Source organism: Dipodomys merriami, unplaced genomic scaffold, assembly GCF_024711535.1.
Source record: "Dipodomys merriami isolate MVZ:Mamm:240054 unplaced genomic scaffold, mDipMer1.0.p SCAF_85, whole genome shotgun sequence".
NCBI lineage: Eukaryota > Metazoa > Chordata > Mammalia > Rodentia > Heteromyidae > Dipodomys > Dipodomys merriami.
Window position 1 is genome coordinate 4,143,330 of NW_027206457.1, and position 20,406 is coordinate 4,163,735.

Consider the following 20,406-nt stretch of genomic DNA (forward strand, 5'->3'; position numbering starts at 1 on the left):
CCTGATATGGACAGCCTTCTTTACCCATGGAAAAGACCTGTTAGAGCTGATGTTGATGCCAATAGGCAGAGGAAAGAAAGGTCTGGAAAGCGTCTCAGCACCATATATTCAGATTCATTCCAGTTTGTGCCTAGGCAATGCTGCCTCAGCTCCTGGACAAGGACTGTGTCATACACTCTTGCAAGCTTCAAACAGTAGGCCCTCCTTGTTTTCTTCCTTTCTTTCACTGCAGATTTCGAGTCCTTTGGGATGAGGAGATAGAAAAGGTGGGTGCTGAGAAGGCCTCTCTGTGCCGAGTGGCCTGGAAATTCCAGAGGACACGTGTGCTGATGGATGTCGTAGCCAATATCCTCTGCATCGTCATGGCAGCCCTTGGGCCAGTGAGTAGGGATGGCCCCCTCTCCTGCCTTTCCTCTAGGTCCCCAGCTGTGCAAAATGTGCCATTAGCTACTTTCTCTACAAGCTATTGGGTTTAGTGCATTGTCATTATCTTTGTGCTCTTGGTGCGGGGGGTGAATTTTCATAAAATGAATCCTTGTCAGGCACAGCAGCAGCTACTGAAATTAATTAAAAAGTTGGCCTCAGAAAAGTCAGCTTGCTGACATTATTCAAGGCCTCTTATGCCAACTTCCCCTTCAGTGGCCCTCCTCTCTCTCTCTGTGTTGTGCTATTTTACAGACAGTTCTCATTCACCAGATCCTCAAGTACACTGAGAGTAACTCTGGGAAAATCTGGGTTGGCATCAGTCTGTGCCTAGCCCTTTTTGCCACTGAGTTTACCAAAGTCCTCTTTTGGGCGCTTGCCTGGGCCATAAATTACCGCACAGCCATCCGGTTGAAGGTGGCCCTCTCCACTTTGGTTTTCGAAAACCTGGTGTCCTTCAAGACATTGGCACACATCTCTGCTGGAGAGGTAAGCTGGTCCAGAAGGAATTTAACATTTGGAACTCAATCCTGGTGTTCTGAATATGTGAAATGTATTTCCTGGGTGGAGTACCTGCCTTCCTTTGCTTGTCTATGTCCTGTCTATCCTGTCCCATCTCTCTGCTAAGGAGGTAGGTGGTGGGGACTTGAAACTGCAGAGACAGTCAGAGCCTGGGAGACTTTGGAACAGCTTCCTGATTCCAGTTGGGATGGAGCTCAGGGGTGATTTTATCCAATCCCTTTGTCAATGAGGACAGGGGAGCAGCACAGAACACACTGTAGATATTTATAAAACTGACTGACTAGCTGGGCATGGTGGCACTTGCTTGAAGTTCCAACATTTAGGAGGCTGAGGCAGGAGGATGTTAAGTTTGGGGCCAACCTGGGCTACATTGTGAGATCATGGTTGTTTTTTGTTGTTGTTGTTGTTGTTTTTTAAGTCAATTGATGAATCCAGTAATTCAAGTTGTATAACATTTGGGTTTCAAAGCCATCAGCAAAAGCATGCCTGTTATATTTCAGAATTGACATTTTCTTTTCTTGTTTTTTTGGGTCCGGTCATGGGGCCTGAACTCTGGGCCTGGGCGCTGTCCCTCAGCTCTTCAGCTCAAGGCTAGCACTCTACCACTTGAGCCATAGTGTCACTTCCGGCTTTTTTCTTTTTGCTTATGTGGTGCTGAGGAATCAAACCCAGGGCCTCAGGCATGCAAGGCAAGCACTCTACCACTGAGCCACCTTCCCAGCTCCCAGAATTGACATTGTCTTGTGCCTTTAATCCCTAGCAATAAAACCCTTGTCACTTAAGAGAGTTTCCTAATTGAGGGAACCCTAGGTGGTGTGGGGTAAGGGAAAGGACTTGTTTTTCTCTTGTAGTTTCTCTTTCATGTGTTCAGAGCATCCCATATTGTGATTGGTTTCTGCCTATACCATAGAGCCCCAGCTTACTGGATTAAACAATAGACCAAAGACACATTTACTTTCATTCTACTTATCAGGAGGCTGAAAGTGGATACACAGGGCTGGTGGGGGGCTTTAAGGTCCTCCTTTTTCTTTTTTTTTTTTTAAATTTTTATTTATTGTGAAAATACTGTACAGAGGGGTTACAATTAGATGGGCAAGATAATGAGTACTTTTTTTTATCAAGCATTGTAGCCTCTTCCTTTGTTTCCCCTTCCCATCCCTTCCCAGCCCCCCCACCCCCCCCCACTCAATCCTCCCTCCCCCCCCACCAAAGTTGTAAAGTTCGTTTTCAACATAACGACTTGTACATCTCATTGTTGCAATGGATCTACCTCTATCCTTATTTAAACGACTTGTTTTTCCCCTTCCGCCCACAAATTATACCAACATCAAATACAGTGAAAGCAGGGGTTATACTGTGGGGGAGGGCCTCCTTTTTCTTTGTCACTCTCCTAGCACATGGCTCTTCTGTAGGCTCAGGATGGGTATTAGAGATCCCAATCTCATTTCAAAAAGTAAGTAGGAGGAAATAGAGAAAAACAAAAGAGACCTGTCTTCTATGCTGAACTGACTCATTCTAAGAATTTCTCTGGGCCGGGCAGCTGGTGGCTCATATCTGTAATCCTAGCTACTCAGGAGGCTGAGATCTGATGATCTCAGTTTAAAGCCAGCCCAGGCAGCAAAGTCTGTGAGACTCTTATTTCCAAATAACCACCAGAAAACCAGAAGTGGTAGGCACTGTGGCTCAAGTGGTAGAGCACTCGACTTAAGCTAAAGAGTTCAGGGACAGTGCCCAGGCCCAGAGTTCAAGCCCCACGATGGACCAAAAACAAAAAAGTTCTCCCTTTATCCCCTTCCCTATTCTGACTTATATGGGCATGTGGTCACACTCCTTCCACAATGGTTGCTGGGAGATGGAGTCTTTTAGTTGCTGAGTTGTATAAATACAGAAGAGCAGGATATAAAAAGAATAGATAACAGCACATTTCTGGCATGTTTCTAGATAGATCTATTACTTTAAGTCTTCCTTCTTTGGGATTCTTAGTCCTAAGGAACTGGTCTCCCCAAAGTCATGCCAGAATGGGATACTGACATTGTTGGGACTAGAGGCATGGCTCAAGTGGCAAAGAATTTGCTAATTTAAGTGCAAAGCCCTAAGTTCAAACCCTAGTACCACTACCACCAAAAACAAACAAAACAAAACAAAACTCACATTGGTCCTTTGATTGATCCTTCCCCCTCAGTCATTTAGAAAAACTTTGGTTGAGGAAAAATCTGAGTGATTCTTCTCAATGGAGCCTGTGTGCTTTCTTTCCAGGTGCTCAACGTACTATCAAGTGATAGCTACTCCTTGTTTGAAGCCGCCTTATTTTGTCCCTTGCCAGCCACCATCCCCATCCTAATGATCGTTTGTGCAGTGTATGCCTTTTTCATTTTGGGACCCACAGCTTTCATTGGGATATCTGTGTATCTCATATTCATCCCAATCCAGGTAAGGACAGTCCTGTACGCTTGTATTAAATAAGACAGAAGGCTGCACTTCTGGGGTGTGTACTTGGCACTCACAAGTGTGCTTTCTTCTGCCAGCACAGTGGTGTGTGTGTGTGTGTGTGTGTGTGTGTGTGTGTGTGTGTGTGTGTGTGTGTGTACTACAGCTGGAACTCAGGGCCAGGGTGATGTCTCCTAGCTTTTTCACTCAGGGCCGGCATTCTACTACTTGAGCCACAGTGCCACTTGTGATTCTTTGTAGTTATTTGGAGATAAGACACTCTTGGGTTTGTCTGTTCGGGCTGGCTTTGAACCACGATTGTAAGATCTCAGCCTTCTCAGTAGCTAGAATGATAGGTTTAAGCTGCCAGAACCCTGCCATTATTTTATTTTGTTTTTAGAACTTGAACACTCTGGGGAAAGGAGCATATGTCCTCAGTTTGCTGAAGTCCTTGACACCTCTTGACATCCTGGTACTTGGTCATATCACCTGCCTGATTGCCAGCAGGTTCCCTTAGGCCAAGGGACACACTTATCTAATGACCTCAGTCAACTTCCTTTAGAACTTTTCCTAGCACTTAGGCTCTAATTCCTGGATTTTTAGGCCAACTGCAACTCAGCAGTTCTCCCTGAACACAGCATTTGTACCTTGATTTCAGATGTTTATGGCTAAGCTCAATTCAACTTTCCGAAGATCAGCAATTTCTGTGACAGACAAGCGAGTTCAGACAATGAATGAGTTTCTAACCTGCATCAAACTGATTAAAATGTACGCCTGGGAGAAATCATTTACAAACACCATTCAAGGTAGGAGGGGAAGCTGCTTAAAGAATCACTTACGCTGTAGAATGTGCTCTTCTAAGAGGTCCTTAGGGTTTGCAGGTTGTGTAGGGAGCTGATGGGGACCCTTCGGGCTGCACTGCAAGTCAAAGGATTCTTTCAAGGATAGTGGAGAGTTTATAATAGACCCAGACATCTGATGTACTCCAAAGTAAGAAATATATGGCTTTGTCTTTACTGGAATGCTAATCTGCTAACAAACTAGAGCAGTAAAAGAGCAATCTCAAGCTATTTCTTTGACTTAGGGAAGGCCTCTCTCCTTCCTTCTTTGTCTGTTTCTCTCTCTCTCTCTCTCTCTCTCTCTCTCTCTCTCTCTCTCTCTCTCTCTCTCTCTCTCTCTCTCTCTCTCTCTCTCTCTCTCTCTCTCACACACACACACACACACACACAAATACTACACATGAACTTCTTGCCTGCAATAGCTTACTAGTATTTGACCCACTGTCTATTCCTTGGGAGATACAAGTATATACATGAAGTTTTAAAAAGATGATAGGAAAACTGTACAATCAAATGGAAATGCAAATCCTGATTGATTGCAGGAGGGACATTGCCATGATTACTGGCATGGGTCCAGGTTGACTGATTACTGATCTGAATCATGGTTATAGTTGACTCTGGACTTAGAATTACAAGTTTGTACAATTTGCAATTGGAATGAAACGTTGAGTCTATACTTCAGAAAATGGCTTTAGAAAGCTTACTACAGCTGTGCATGGCGGTGAACTTTCTGTCATCTCAGCTCTCAGGGGGCTGAGTAGGAGAATCATGAATTCAAGGACTCCAGAGCTACATAGTGAGTCCGTGTCCCCCAAACAGAAAAGGAAAGATAAAAGAAAACACGTTTCTAAGCTTGGTGAAGGAAATGACATGGCTGGCACACCAGAATTCCTGGGGGACTTTCTTAAGGATCCAGAAACACTTCTGTACTTCTAAACATACTTCATTATAATTTGACTTAATATAATTCAATTTGACTTAATTCATATCAACCCAACTCAATGTAATTCAAATTAGTCTAATTCAGTAAATATATGCCAAATTCCTATGTACAAGACCATGGGAGCTATGATTAGGACAAAATTTTTGCTTTTACGATAAAAGGAAGATGAGATAATTAAGCTCAAAAGAGCCCTAGGCGTCTTGTTTCTAGCTGAGTATAGCTAGAATCTACCTGCAACTCTCTGTTCCATATACACTTCAACCAAAGCCTATCTCCTATCATGGATTACTCAAGAATCAACAGATACTCATTTCCCCCCTCTTCTTTCTAATTCATTATTTAAAACAAAGTTGAAGATAGCTCAACAAAAGGAGAGGGTCTCCCTGAAGTCTGGCTGTCTGTTCTTCACATCTCATATCTTCTGCCCATTTCTGTCATTCCCTGTCATTGCTTGGCCCCTTGCAGGCCTCTGGACTTATGACTGACCCATGGGGTAACAGGGCTAGAAGGGACCTTGGAAGACGTAGAGCAGGCACACATTCACATCAAGCTGCGAGTCTGCACTGAGTTTGTGCCCAGGCATTTCTGAATTTTACCATTTCAACTTCACCACAGGAATCATTAACCATCATTTGGAGAAGGACAAAGGCCTGTTAACACATTTCCTAATACTAATGCTGTCACACAAAGTAAAACCACATCAGAACTGTTTTCTATTTCACAGATATAAGAAAGAGGGAAAGAAAAATCCTGGAAAAAGCTGGCTATGTCCAAAGTGGAAACTCAGCCCTGGCCCCCATTGTGTCCACCATTGCCATCGTGTCAACTTTCACCTGCCATGTCCTCCTGAAGCGCAAGCTCACTGCCCCTGTGGTAAGGACCAGCTCTAGATCTGGCTGTATTGGCATCCTGTCCCTAGCCAGGTGGGACATCTGACTTTCCCACCTCTGTCCACTCTGGTATCAAAACTCCCAAACAGACAGTGCCAGAATCCGCCTGCTTTCAATTAGTTCTTGGAATGACAAGGAGTGCAGGAGAACCTGCCCATTGTTCTTCTCTGGGCCCTGGTAGAGTCAAGGTAGCATGGAGTAGCACACCACTATTTTATATTTGCTGAAGAACACTGAAATCAACAGAGTACTTGGCTCTTTTTTTCATATACTGTATACTATGAGTCAGAGAGTTTGAGGTCATTCCCTTAGTTCCTACTGAGGGAATTGGAGGTCAAAGAGGCATAAATGGGTTCAGAATTCTCCCCTTCCCAGATTGGGAGCCTCGTCTGCTTTGTTTAAATCCCAACTTGTGGACGATGACTTGTGGCAAATTGTTGACCCCGTGTGGCCTTGGTTTAATGTCTACAAACCTTGTCAGCAGAGTTGTGAGGAAGCATGAATTGTTTCAAGGAAAAGCACATGGGCATCCTGGCCCTCAATTGCTGTGTCAGTGGTCTTAGCCAGCCAGGCAAAGGAAGGATGGGTGCTCAGAGGGGAATTGGGAGAAATGTTGAGAAGTAGATGCTTTTCCAAGACAAATGATGAGCTGAAGTGGAGGGGCATTGACTTAAACAAATAAAGTAAAACCCTAGCTAAGATGTTAACTAGATGTCTTCAGGACATCTAGTTAACAAGGGAGGGAGGGAGAAGAGGAAAGAAGTGTGTGTGTGTGTGTGTGTGTGTGTGTGTGTGTGTGTGTGTGTGTGTGTGTGTGAGAGAGAGAGAGAGAGAGAGAGAGAGAGAGAGTCAGAGACAGAGATAGAGACAGAGACAGAGACAGAGACAGAGACAGAGACAGAAAGAAACAGACAGGCAGGCATACAAACAGAGACAAACAGGCAGGCAGATAGACAGATTGGCAGATAGACAGTTTGTCTTCATGGAGGCTCTCTTCTCACCTCCTGAGCAGGCTCAGTAAGAAGACCCCCCCCCCCCCCCGTGGAGACAAGAGGTGGTTTGGAGGAAAGGACTCTGCAGTTGAACGAAGTTTTTATATCAGGCATTTGTTCATGGAAAGCAGGGAATAGAGGCCAGACTGTAGAAGAAGGGGAGCTGAAGTCCACTTCAGCAACTAGTAGGGTGAACAGGTCTGTCCAGGGAGCCACCTACTCTGGTCCTGGGATTTTGCATGTCTACAAACGAAGGCGGTAACCCCAAAGGCTCAGATTCCTTGAAAGAACCAAGAGCACGGAATGACTGGGGACAGTGTGCAGAAGGGTGTGAATGATAATGTGGTTAGGGAGGGATGTCTTCAAATGCGTTCAGAGAGGGGCCTGCCTTGCACCTCCCTTCTTCATCTAGATTCCAGTGGATATATTTCCCATCATGCCTTGAAAATCAAAAATCAAAATAGATTAAGATGCCACTGCCTGAATTTTCCAACCAGTGGTTTCTGAGCCATGCAATGAAAACACGTTCTTCTGTGAATCCCAACTGTGCCTCCGCTGCTAATGTCACAGAATGGTTTAGTATGGAGGCTGCTCATCATGCTGACCCCTCACATCTCTCTTTTGTCCTTCAGGCATTTAGTGTGATTGCCATGTTTAATGTAATGAAGTTTTCAATTGCAATTTTGCCTTTCTCGGTCAAAGCAGCAGCTGAAGCCAAAGTCTCTCTAAAGAGAATGAAGGTATAACTAACATTGGGTGAGTAGGGAAGAGAGATCTTGTTTCTGGGTGGGAAAGTGCCCAGAAATAGGGGTGCTGTACAGATCCAGTGGAGGGCTGGGTCACTTGTGGGGCTGACATTGCACAAAGATGTCCATTCAGAGTAGGAAAAGTAAGTGTATACCAAGATAGACCAGTGAGAGCTTTGCAGACAGCCTGCCCTTGGAGAAACAAGATAGTCTCTCTGGCCAATGAGTCTTTTGTTTTTATTTTTATCTTCAAATGGTTGTGCAGGGGGGTTAAATTTAGCTCTATTTATGGAGCTGTACTTGGGCTTGAACTCAGGGCCTCAAGTTCTCACTTGACATTTTCCACTCAAACTTGGCACACTACTACTTGAGCCACACGTCCAATTCTAGCATTTTGCTGATTAATTGGAGATAAGAATTAGTTGGATTTGTCTGTCCAGGCTGGCTTTGAACAGTGATTCTCAGAACCCAACCTCCTGAGTATCTAGGATTACAGGCATGCGTGTATTTTGATCAGTCATACTTTGCATCATCCTCTCCCCCTGCAATTTCCTCCATCAGTCAAATCAAGTTTCCAACTTCCTTTGTCCCTTATGCACATTTGAGCATTATGACTGTATTCCTCCACCATTCCACTTTCCATTTCTCTGTTTCCACCTCCCATTAACTGCATCCCCGATTCAAGACACATTACAGTTCCCTCATAATCATTTTGCTAATTGGCTTTAATTGTTCAAAGTGTTTACATCTTGGAGTTTCAAGGCATATACTATACTTCAGTCTACTTGATTAAGAATATATGCATATGTTTATATATATGCTGTATATTTGCATAAAAGATTATATTTGGGTCTAAGATCCACATATGAGAAGAAACAGGAGCCCTTTGTATTTTGGGGCCTGACAACCCACGAATCCAGCAGTGGTGGTACCCCTCTTTACCTCCTGGCAACCTTGTCCTCAGTTTTAACCGGCACTGATGTAAGATGTTGGATTAGAAGGTGCTCTGTTACCACTTTTGGAACAAAACACATCAGCACTGTCACATTCATTATATATGTTGTGATTGCAGAAAAAATAGAAATGTCTCTCAGATTAGAGAAAGAATATTTTTCTTGAATCCTTGACCTTTGTTCTCTCCTGACTGCTGCCACCTGTATTCAGGGCCTCCATCATTTTGCAGCTGAACTATCACAGTGACTTACACACCAGTCCTCCTTTACTAACACCGCCCTTCTCAAATCCATATTACATCCAGCCCATAGAGAGCCTTAGAATATTGCTCCAGTCACTGATACTTACTTGCTCTAAATCCTGACCCCTTGTCTTCTTCCCCTTCTCTGGACTGAACACAAGCTCTCAGTTTCTTCTCTACTTTTTTTTATTCCACCTCTTTCCTCATTGATTTCTGCAATTTGGTAATCCTGAATAACTTAATTTCCTGCCCTCACCCACATTTCCAACAAGTCATGTGTTTTGCATGGCTCCTTGTCAGCTTGTGCTGTACCTTCTGCTTAAACATCCTCAACCTCTCTCTCCTCCTTCATCTTTTCTTGTATAGCATCTGTACTGATTGACCTCAGGCAACAACTACATGAACCAAGCTGGGGAGTTAGGATTCCCTTCTCTAGCAGTCACAGTGCCACAGTGTGAGGACTCAATGTATCTTGTTCTAGGAAGGTTCCAGCTTCTTCCAGACCAACCTCTTCAGGAACAGAAATTATGCCTTACTTATAATTGACATTTCTGGTGTTTACCCCATAACCTGGCATATGGTAGCTACTTGGCAAATGTTTTGTTGAGGTGAGCTGCATGGGAGCCTGGAGGAGGACAAAGGAGAGACTGAGCTCTTGCCCTTAGTTTCTTGTGTACCAACATTGAGCTGTGAAGGCCATCACCCAAAGGCTAGCCAAGGCCAACTGTCTTGTGTATGAGGCCTCAGAGTTAAAAAGGCATCTGTGGTCCATAGTATGAGGCAGTGGACTATTTTGTGCTGCAATCCCTACATCTCAGGGTGGAAGAGCTTCTGAATTGTCCTGGATATCCTACTTAGCATTGTCAAGAATTTAATGTGGAGTCATTGGAAGATAGATTGGGGGGATTCTTGAAAATGGATGATGTCTGCCCATTTAATTTTTGTCTCTTTAATCTTAGAAAATTCTCGTAGCAAAAAGTCCCCCATCTTACATCACTCAACCAGAAGATCCAGATACTATGTTGTTTTTGGCAAATGCCACCTTGACATGGGAACAAGAAGCCTGCATGAAAGATGATCCAAGGAAAGTGAAGAAACAGACAAGGCAATTTTTCAAGAAACCGAGGCCAGACATATACAGTGAGCCGAGTCCATCTGCCCAGGAAGTTTCCAGCACAGAGGAGCAAAGTGGCAGCCCTAAATCAGTTCTGCACAACATAAACTTTGTGGTGAGAAAGGTGGGTGTAGCTGTCACTTCATAGGACTATAATAAAATACCCGAGGCAACTTATAAAGAGAATAGATTTATTTTGACACAGTTCTGAAGGTTCTAGTCCAGTAGGGTTGCTTCATGACAAAATCTCTACTGAGAGCTCAGTTTCTAGCTACAGCACGGTGGGAGGTGTGTAGAAGAGAAGGTCACTTAGTCTGTGTGCCAGGAAGCAGAGAAAGAAGAGATCATGGTCCATAAGGACCAATAAGATCTTGACTCCTGAAAGTCATCTTCACTTCCCATGAAGTGAAGTTTGATCCTGAGGATCAAACCTCTAACAACACGGGGCATTAAGCATCTAAACTACAAGTGATGGTTGTGGATCTGAAGGTATGACCTCCATTCTTACCCTGTCCTACATGTTTATGGACTTCTTATGCCTCATAAAATTTAGTTTGAGCTGGATGGAAGCCAGGGTGGACTGTCTCTAGCCAGGTTCTCTATCCTTTTATCCCTAAATTAAAATTTATTTATAAATGTGAACACTGGAGGTGTTTTCCTCAAGCTTTGAGAACATAATTCCATGTTAGTACTGCTTTTCCAATGCCTTCTTTGGAACCAGTTTTTTTAAAAATTTTAATTATTTTCAATTATACAAAGTAGTTTCTATTTAACATGATAATTTATGTGTATGATACATATTTATAAAATTTTATTGTAAAGGTGATGTACAGTTCCATGATTTAGGTAATGAGTACATTTTCTTTTGAACAGTATCATCCTCTCCCTCATTTTCTTCCAGCTTTTCCCCTCCTGACTTCCCTTCCCCCAAAGTTGTATAGTTCATTTCCAACATAGTGTCTAGTGGATTTCACTGCTGAATTGGTTCACCCTTTGTCCCACCATTTCTGTGTTTCCCTTTCCCTTCCCCAAATCAGCTAAACTTACATACAAGACAAAGAGTACAGAAATTGAAATCAGTGACAGAAGGAAATAAACCAAAGTAAAAAAAGGAAAGAAGAAGAAAAAGAAAGAACTGCACAATATAATATAAAACCTCTTACTTCCATTTCTTGAAGTTCATTTTATATGATGTCATGCACATAGCTATTGAGCCCTTGTGATCCTCTCCTAAGAATATCCTCCTTTGTTCTCACTGTGTAAATGTTTATATTGCTGTTTAATTCATCATGTCCAGGTGTAATTATTTGTCTTTCACTGACCATGGGTTTACTTGAAGATACAATGCATTTTAATTAGTGTTACCCCTCCATCATTCCTTCATTTCCCATCCTGTCCCATCCATCTCCTAAAGTTTTCTAATTCCATTTCCATGTGCATACATTGAATATTATCACTGTATTTTCCCACCAGACTTATCTCCATTTGTCCATCTCCCTCTCCTTAGTTCTTACCCACTCCAGGCAAGGCATGTTTCAGCTTTTAGATAATCATTTTGTTAAACTATCTGTAAATTGTTCAAAGAGGTTACACCATGGAAATCCACCTGCATATACTATAATCATATTTAGTCAATTTGATTGTATGTATGTATGTATGTATGTATGTATGTATGTATGTATGTATGTATGTATGTATGCATGCATGCATGCATGCATATGGCCCAGTATGTGTTTTCATGTATGTTTTTATTTATTTATTTTTTGGCCAGTAGTGGGGCCTGAACTCTGGGCCTGGACTCTGCCCTTCAGCTCTTCAGCTTAAGGCTAGCACTCTACTACTTGAGCCAAAGTGCCACTTCCAGCTTTTTCTGTTTAGGTGGTGCTGAGGAATCAAACCCAGGGGCTCATGCATGCAAAGCAAGCAATCTACCACTGAGCCATCTTCCTAGCCCCTCATGTATGTTTATGTTTTAAGTTTAACATCCACATATGACAGACAATTCGCATACTTTGTTTCTGTGAGTCTGATTCACTCCATTCAACATGCTATTTTCCCAGTCAATCTTTTTTCTTGCAAATGGCATATTATTCTTTCTGATAGATGTGCAGAATTTCATTCTATCTATCTATCTATCTATCTATCTATCTATCTATCTATCTATCTATCTATCTATCTATCTATCTATCTATCTATCTATCTATCTATCTATCTATCTATCTATCTGTCTGTCTGTCTGTCTATCTATCTATCTGTCTATCTATCTATCTACCTATCTATATCTCACATTTTCTTGAGCTATTTGCTGTTGTAGGGCCTCTGAGCTATTTCTATAATTTGGCTATTGTGAATAGTGCTGTAACAAACGTGTGTGTAAGTACCTTTACTGTATCTTGTCTTGCTGTCTTTTGGATAAGTGCTTGAGTGGTATCTCTGGATTGTATGGTTATTCTATTTTTAATATTTTGAGGAAACACCCTACCAACTTCTGTAGTGGTTGCACTAATTTATATTTCCACCCACAATATATTAGTGTTCCTTTCCTCCTACATCCTTACCAGCATTTGTTGTTGTTCATATTCTTGATGGCCATTCTGGTTGGAGTGAGATGGAATCTCAATGATGTTTTAATTTGCCAGGATGCTGAATCTTTCTTCATGCATTTATTGGTCATTTGTACTTCTCTTGAGAAGTTTCTACTTAGGTCCTTTGCTCATTTTAAAACTGGGTTATTGACTCTTTGGGGGTTTAGTGATTTTGAGCTCCGTATATATTTTTGTAATTAGATCCTCATCAGACATATAGCTGGCAAAGATTTTCTCTGCTTGTTTAGGGTATCTTTTTCACTTAGTGATGATATCTTTCACTGTACAGAAGATTTTTACAATTAAATGTATGCAATCCCATTTGTCATTTGGCCAACATTGGGCCCATCTTTCCTTTAGAATTGGGAAACTGAGATTTTTTTGAGCCCCAGAAATCTCTGCAGCAGTGCTCCCAAAGTGGCAACAATGATTTTGCTGTAGTGCTTAGCATTAATGGTACGCCTCTGATCTTAATTTTCTGTCTTGTTGACTCACTTTTTCCCTGTGCAAATACTGTAGAAAGAAAGATGCTTCTTGTCATGCTATAGTTTACCATGGGGATTGGTCCTTGTGGCAGCCAACAAGACTGCCTTCCATGTATTTATTGGGAACGATGTCTGATATTCAGTGGGCTGAGTGAAGTTGAGCTGAGTTCTGCTGAAAGTGACCACTTTGCCTTCTTCACACACCCCAGTGCCTCTGGTGTGCAGCATTTGATTGCTCCAACCATGCCTGCTCAGATGGTCCCGGAAAACGTCTCTTATTTGAAGGAACTTCTATATAACCCTGCAGTTTTAATACAAATGCTATTCTCAGGATGCTGTGATGTCTGGAATTGTACATCAAGGACAAGGTCAGCACCTTGTAAAAGAAGTGGAAGATTTATAGTTGAAGCCATCTAGTCATGTGGATTAATATTCCTTTGATTCCTGGTGGGCTTCTGTTCTAGTCTCAGACATTTAGCAGCTACATGGCTTTGGGTACACTGCCTAAGCTCTTCATATCTATTTTGTGACCTGTTATGTGGATTTAGTAATAAGTGTGCTTATTTCAGAAAGTGCTTATGATAAATGATGCTAAACCCATAGTTAAGGTCAACTGCTATTAGAAATTGTTGTTATACTTTTTCTAGTAGTTATACAGATTAAGTATTGCCCTTAAATGTCCTAAATTCAGGTCTTCCATGTTTTTCCAAATGTAGCTCCGTCATTCTTTTAGGATATCAGAAGGTGTTATTCAGAGTCATGTCTTCAACAGCAAGCATAGAACCTGGCCAGAAGTTCCCAGTAATATTTTCTGAGTAAACAAATGAACTATCAGAATCCTGGGGAATACAGGCCTGGAGGGTTTTCTGATGGAAGCAGGAGGGGGCTGGAGGCTTTAACCTGGACTCAAGAAATGGACAAAACTCAAGGAGTTTTAAGGAAATATATTTTTATTACTACATATTAACTATGCAAAGGGATTTAATTGCAATGTTTCTATATATGTATATAATACACTTTGATCAAATTCAACCTTGTATTACATTTTCTTATCTCTTCTTGCCCCTTTTAAAGCAATTTCTGTTTTTTTGTACCAGTACTGGGGATTGAACTCAGGTCTTTTGCTCTTGCTTGGATTCTTCAGTCAAACCTGACACTCTACCATTTGAGCTACACTTCTACTTCCAGCTTTTTACTAGTTAACTGGAATTAAGAGTCTCAGATTTATTGGCCTGGAATGGCTTTGAGCTTTGATCCTCAGATCTCTGCTTCCTGAGTGCTAGGATTACATGTGTGAGCCATTAGCATCTGGTGGTCATCATTATTCTGTTTACAAAAATGTGTATGGAATACTCAGAGGAGCTACTGATAACATGTAGGTGTTGTAGATAGGTGATGAGCATTTCTGGCCAAGCTCACGATGAAAAAAAACTGTATCTGTTTCCATGTTGGGTATCTTTGCTCTAAGCAACTGCAGTGAACAGGCCTACAAGAGAATGTTCTCAAGTGGTTCACATGCAATAGTTGCTCAAACATAGGAGTGGGAACATGTTCCACATGGGCGATTCCTCTGCCTGTAGAGGAATCTCCTTCATGGCTTACTTAAATGTCACCTATAGCAAATGCTGTGTGTGGCCCCTGTGCCTTCGTGTGCTCTGGCCATCTTCCAACAGAAGAGTTTGCATTTGTGTCCGAGCGTTCCTTACCCTACACTCAGAGTGCTAAGACTTTGACAGACAAGGGAACAGGCCTCAGGCAATAACTTCTCAGTTATTTATATAAAACTGTGCTCAGTTTCCCAGAGTTTCCTTATGGCATGGAGCAAATTCATTTGCCTTCTGTGAGAGCTGACTTCAAAGTCTATATTTATGGCTAATTTTCCTTTTCTGTACCATTTCCTCTCTTGTTTGGGATGTGTTCATTATTCTGAAAACAGAATAATGCATTCATGTACACCGTTGAACCAGCAGCTGTTCTTGGCAGGACTTAGTCTTCTTAGGTGGTTTTCCTGAGTCCTCATCACTTCATTGCTCCCTTACTTCATTTCTCTATGGTGAACATTTCACATACTCCAGGTTCACCTACTTCTCTTGCTTCTTGTCTGTCCTCCCCAGCTAAAGCATAAGCTCCATAGGGAAGATGCAGAACTCACCTGCTGTGTTCCTTGCTCTTGTGTCACCACTGGTGTTCAGATCACTATCTGACACATAGCAGGTGCTCAGTAATGACTTGACAATTGAATTAACAAATCTGCAGCTGTAGTGAAATCGTGAATCCAACATGTTGAAATAGAGTAGCTGCCCAGTATTTTTAAATTGAGTTGTGATGGTGGAGGAATTAATAATAAAAAAGGACTTTTTAAAAAGCAACCGTATCTCCATACTTCAAAGGCTACCTGTGTTCCTCTGGGCTATCTCACCTTTGTATGTCTCATTAGACTTGCTTCCCTAAAGTCTGGACACAGGACAACCCTAAGTCCGTGTCTGTTTTTCCTCAGACCAGCATAAGGCTGTTTCACATCAGTGCCTGTACACAGTTTCTAGAAGCCCTTTGGGCACTCTGCTGTGCAGTGCAAAGGAGAGCTCTTAATTAAGACTTACATCCCGGCATCTTCCCGGGTTGTGTGCATTGGGTTAGGGGAGGAGGTGGCAGCTGCCACCTCTTAGAACCCACAGGAGCATTTGTCCTCACTGCAAACTTGGGGGTGTGACTGTGTCTTTTCTCTACTTGTCTGGCAGGGTAAAGTCCTGGGAATCTGTGGAAATGTTGGAAGTGGGAAGAGCTCCCTCATTTCAGCTCTCCTAGGACAGGTAAGCAGTGAGTGTGTTCTGGAAGATGGCACGTAAATGTGACAATGAAATGGTTCCCTTCCTCCCTAGTTTAGGGGTTTGAGGGGCCTTCAGGGGACTGTGCACATGTTTAGTAGACTTCCCAGACATTCATGCTTTTGGTAGCTCCATACCCATTGGCTAGACAAGGACCACCCTTTTTACATACCTTAGGGTTTGCATCCTGAGGCCATGTATGAAATGGGAATTGCTTCTGACTATAGATCCATCTTGGATTAAGGAAAAATGTTAAACTCATGTTTTCCCCACGACTTGGGGATTTAGAAAGGTCAGCAGGGCAGTGTGGTGGAGAACAAAGGAGCCTGGGTTTCATGGTGACTTTCTATGTGTTTCCCCCTTTCTGTGCCATTTCCTCCATGTTTGTCTCCATGTGTCCCTAGTACTTGCCTCAGAGTCTGCCCAGAGAAGTTGCTTCACCACACCTGACCCACACCTGGAGGGTTGGTGGTTCAATGAATTAGGTTTTGTCCCTTCTCTGCTCTGGCTGGAGGGGACCTCTAGCACCAGGGGACATGAGGGGGGTCATTTACTGTGCTTATGTCATGGTTTCTAAGTTGTATTTAAACAAATGAGACATTTTCTGGGAAAAGCATTATGTTCTCTTCCATTTTACTGTTCCTAAAGAGAAGATTGGGTGGCTGGGATTGTCTGTAGCCAGAAGAATTTGGGGTCCCTCTGAAGAAGTGAGGTTCAGTAGAACTCCACTATAATATGTATGTGTTACTCCAATGTGAGTGACTTCTTGGGCCTCCTTTGACTGTAGAAAGAGTGGTAGCTCCTCCCTGCCTACAAGTATAGGTGGGAGGTGTGGCTGGGTGTGTCAGGTGCACCCCTGAAGCAACTATACTCTGGTATTCATTGTGTGCACCTCTGTGATGATGCTGGGGTTGGCCCAGCTCAATCCTCTACCTAAGAACATGGACCCTCTGGACCATCAGAAACACTGTCACCAGTGACAGTGCCCCTTACTGTGGTCATCTGGAAGACAGGATGGCATAATGCCAGCTATGAAGCAGAATTGAGGCTGCCCCAACAGGCAAGACACACTCAGTACTCTGTATAGGTTGTGTCCTGCTACTGCCTGGGAAGGGACGTTTGGACCCAGCCAATGTGCCTGGAGGAAAAGATCCTCTTGCAATTAGTATGCTCACAGGATGTCTCACCGTAATTGGCCTGGGGTAATATGAGCAACAGCAGACCTGTGACTGGCTTGAAGGGCAGGAGGATCCCAACTATTTGTTCCCTAATGTTCACTTTCTGACCCCTCTCTGGTGCTTGACATTGAGAACTTCAGCTGGGCTTTTCAGTGGGTGCATAAGACACCTTTCTGACCCTCTGGCACCTTTTAATCAATGCCTATGAAATAAGTGGGTGGCAGGAGACCACAGGTACTGGGCCTTGAGTGTGGCTACTGAGCCTTTTTTTGTATTGTTCCAGATGCAGTTACAGAGAGGAGTAGTGGCCGTCAATGGCTCTCTGGCTTACGTTTCACAGCAAGCGTGGATCTTTCATGGAAATGTGAGAGAAAACATATTATTTGGAGAAAAGTACAATCATCAAAGGTAATACTATTAAAATCACAAAGCACACTGCTATTTGGCATGCCTCACCACAGATGCTGATGCCATTGGTAATGACTGCTAAGTAAATTTCTTTAATGAGTTCTGATGAAGCATGGACCCTGGTGTCTCTCTTCCTGACCTGAGAATTCAGGTTCACCTTCTGCAGACCTGAGGCCACACACTGAGAAGAGGATGCAACCAATGCTCACTTCCCAGAGCAGAGCACCATATGTTGTGTGGTTCTCTGTCAGAGGGCATATGCTGTCTGATTGGAGAAAAAAAATGAATCTGGGAATTTTTGCTTTAGGCTGAGTAACCAAAACTTTGCTTGAAATCATGAGCAGCAGGCCTGCAATTAATAAGCCCTGACATTACTTCACATCAGCATTATCAGGATGTCTTGTGGTTAGTGTCCTCAAAATGATCTAATGCAATAAAAGCAAAGTTCCAATTATAATTATCTGATATGCTGTGGTCCATTTATCACAAAGCTCTGGAAAACAATGGCTTCCTAGGGTTTGTGGTCAAATTTGATGTGTTTTTGTGAGCATTCTCTCCTTTAAGGATGAATTCACTTGTTTAAGAAGGATCCTGGCATTCGATTCCCATTTTGCAGAGGAGGAAACTGGAGCCCACAGAGCTGAACTGACTGGCTCAAGGTCAATGATATTAAATGGTAGACTTGGCCTTGGAGTCACCTATCATCTGCGTTGCTCAGGCTCTTCCCAATGACCACAGTGCCCAAAGTACAAGAGACAGTTGGTTTTGGGGTTCTAGCTCTAGTTTGAACTTTCTTACTGTCTGAATCCTCAAACTCTGTCCTTCCTGGCTGGCATTAACCAATATGTGCATGCCAAGTAGGAGGTCTGTTAGCTCACAGCCTCCTTTCCTGGCTATGGCATCCCATCACCAAGAGAGTCAGGTGTGGCAAATCAGCATGACCCTAGTCAAACTTCTCTGCTCATCATCTTCTGGCTCCCTTTGTCTGTTCTGGTGCTTCCTCCTATCCCCATCCAGAGCATTTTCTCCTCTCATAGAAGCAAGATGGAAGGATAATTCCTTCATTTGTCAGTGAGGAAGTTCAGAGGGTGAGTGTTTGTTTGCCTGCAATATGCAGGGCACCATGGGGATACAGAGATGGTTCAGTGAATCTTTGTTGCCTAGGTGCTCAAGTCCAGAATGGGCTGTAGAAGAGGAACAGAAGTGGCAGTGTCTCAAGGAAGGACACACCAAGTAACAGGCGACTGTGGCAGACTGTTCAGAGGCAGCAGATGTCACAGGAAGCTGGGCATCAGAGAAGAGAGATGGTTTCTCTCTTGAAGGACCTTGAAGGATGAACACTGTTCATATGTGCCACATCAACAGAGCTTTGGTTCCCAGGGTAGAAATTTCAGCTCTCAGAGCTGTAGAAAGCAGGAACAGGAGGAAATTTAAAATGAGTTGCAGAGAGGGTGAGGATGTACAGAGCAGTCTGAGTCTTGTAGTTGAAGATTGGCAAAGGTAATAACATCAACTCCCATGCTAGAGAATGTGCAGTGCACCTGACATTGCAATAGTGGGTTGCATATTTCCCTCTCTAACCTCACAGACCAGTGAATTATTAGCCCACTTTATAACTGAGTGGAGAGTGAAGACCAGGGAAATGCTATCACTCGTCCAAGGATACACAGATGGATTTAAACCCATATCATTCTGATTCCAAGGCTTTTGGTCTTAACCTACTATGTAGTTTGTATATGAGCATCATGCTCAGGGCCACACTTGAGTTCTGTTCTGGAAGCTAACAAGACATGGTCAAGTACCCGTGTGTTAACTGAAGGGCAGCCATGCAGGGCCTGCTTGCTTTCTCTGTCACTCCTCATTGGCCCCACATATTGTGAGGCCCATAGATTGAGGAAAGAGGATGATGATGATGATGATGATGATGATAATGATGTTGATGATGATGATGATAATGATGATTTTTTCAGTCAACCAACCATCACCAACCCAAGAATTCCTGGGTGTCAGTGCTGGGCTTTCCTCCTCACACTGCCTTCTGGCCTTTGTGCCCACAGGTATCAGCACACAGTCCGTGTCTGTGGCCTCCAGAAGGATCTCAGCAACCTCCCTTATGGAGACCTGACTGAGGTGAGCAGAGCTGGGACCCAAGCCCTCCCCAGCTGCCCCATTGCCTGCTTGCTTAACTACCCCTGACCCACATGTAAATGCCCTGAAGGCTGAAAGACCATGGAACAGCCGGCCACGTTCAGATGCTACCCATCCTCAATTCTCCATCAGGCTCTACTCTGGTGAGCATTATAATGGATGTCTACCCAACCCTTTGGCATTTGGTTCAGGGACCACAGCCAGTCTTCCTATTGTCTCAGAAGATGTTTTGGGGATGGGGTGGGGAAATGGCTTCCACACTTCAAGGGTAAGCTCTGCTCTCTAGAGCTGGGCTACAGGGTGCTTCATGAAGGTGAGTCTCAGGAGTCGTCTCCAAACATTGTCCCTGTTCCTGTGTCCTGGCAGAGCATGCTCACATAGGTGACCTAGGGGAGTCCTTGTGCCATCTTCCTCTCTCCCCAGCCTGCTTGGGCCTTATGCACAGCCTTCCCCAGGAAGCTCAGAAAGCCAAATTCTCTGAAGAAAAGATCAGCTCCACGCATGTGGTATTTCTCTACTAGTGCCCTCAATTTGCCTGTCAGTGAAACAGCCAGTCTCCCTGGCCATCGCCTCTGGCCTTCCTTCCAGGTTGTGCCTCTGCCTCTTTCTACCTGCCTGCTAAAGTGTCCCCTCCTTCACCCTTTAAGCTCCACCCCCAAATCCACCTCTTTGGGGAAAACTTGCCC

The 20,406-nt window shown here is 43.4% G+C and overlaps 1 protein-coding gene across 5 annotated transcripts in view; it reads left to right on the forward strand.

Annotated features, from left to right (window-relative positions):
* The window catches only part of Abcc12 (ATP binding cassette subfamily C member 12), a 77,682-nt gene that overhangs the window by 18,529 nt on the left and 38,747 nt on the right, over window positions 1–20,406 (forward strand). For all 5 annotated transcript variants that reach the window (XM_070011891.1, XM_070011893.1, XM_070011894.1 and 2 more), the window contains exons 4-13: window positions 233–380; window positions 679–912; window positions 3,202–3,375; window positions 4,031–4,178; window positions 5,879–6,027; window positions 7,669–7,776; window positions 9,937–10,215; window positions 15,900–15,971; window positions 17,448–17,572; window positions 19,630–19,702. In XM_070011891.1, the coding sequence (XP_069867992.1) occupies window positions 233–380; window positions 679–912; window positions 3,202–3,375; window positions 4,031–4,178; window positions 5,879–6,027; window positions 7,669–7,776; window positions 9,937–10,215; window positions 15,900–15,971; window positions 17,448–17,572; window positions 19,630–19,702 (1,510 nt within the window). The remainder of the gene's footprint in view (window positions 1–232; window positions 381–678; window positions 913–3,201; window positions 3,376–4,030; window positions 4,179–5,878; window positions 6,028–7,668; window positions 7,777–9,936; window positions 10,216–15,899; window positions 15,972–17,447; window positions 17,573–19,629; window positions 19,703–20,406) is intronic.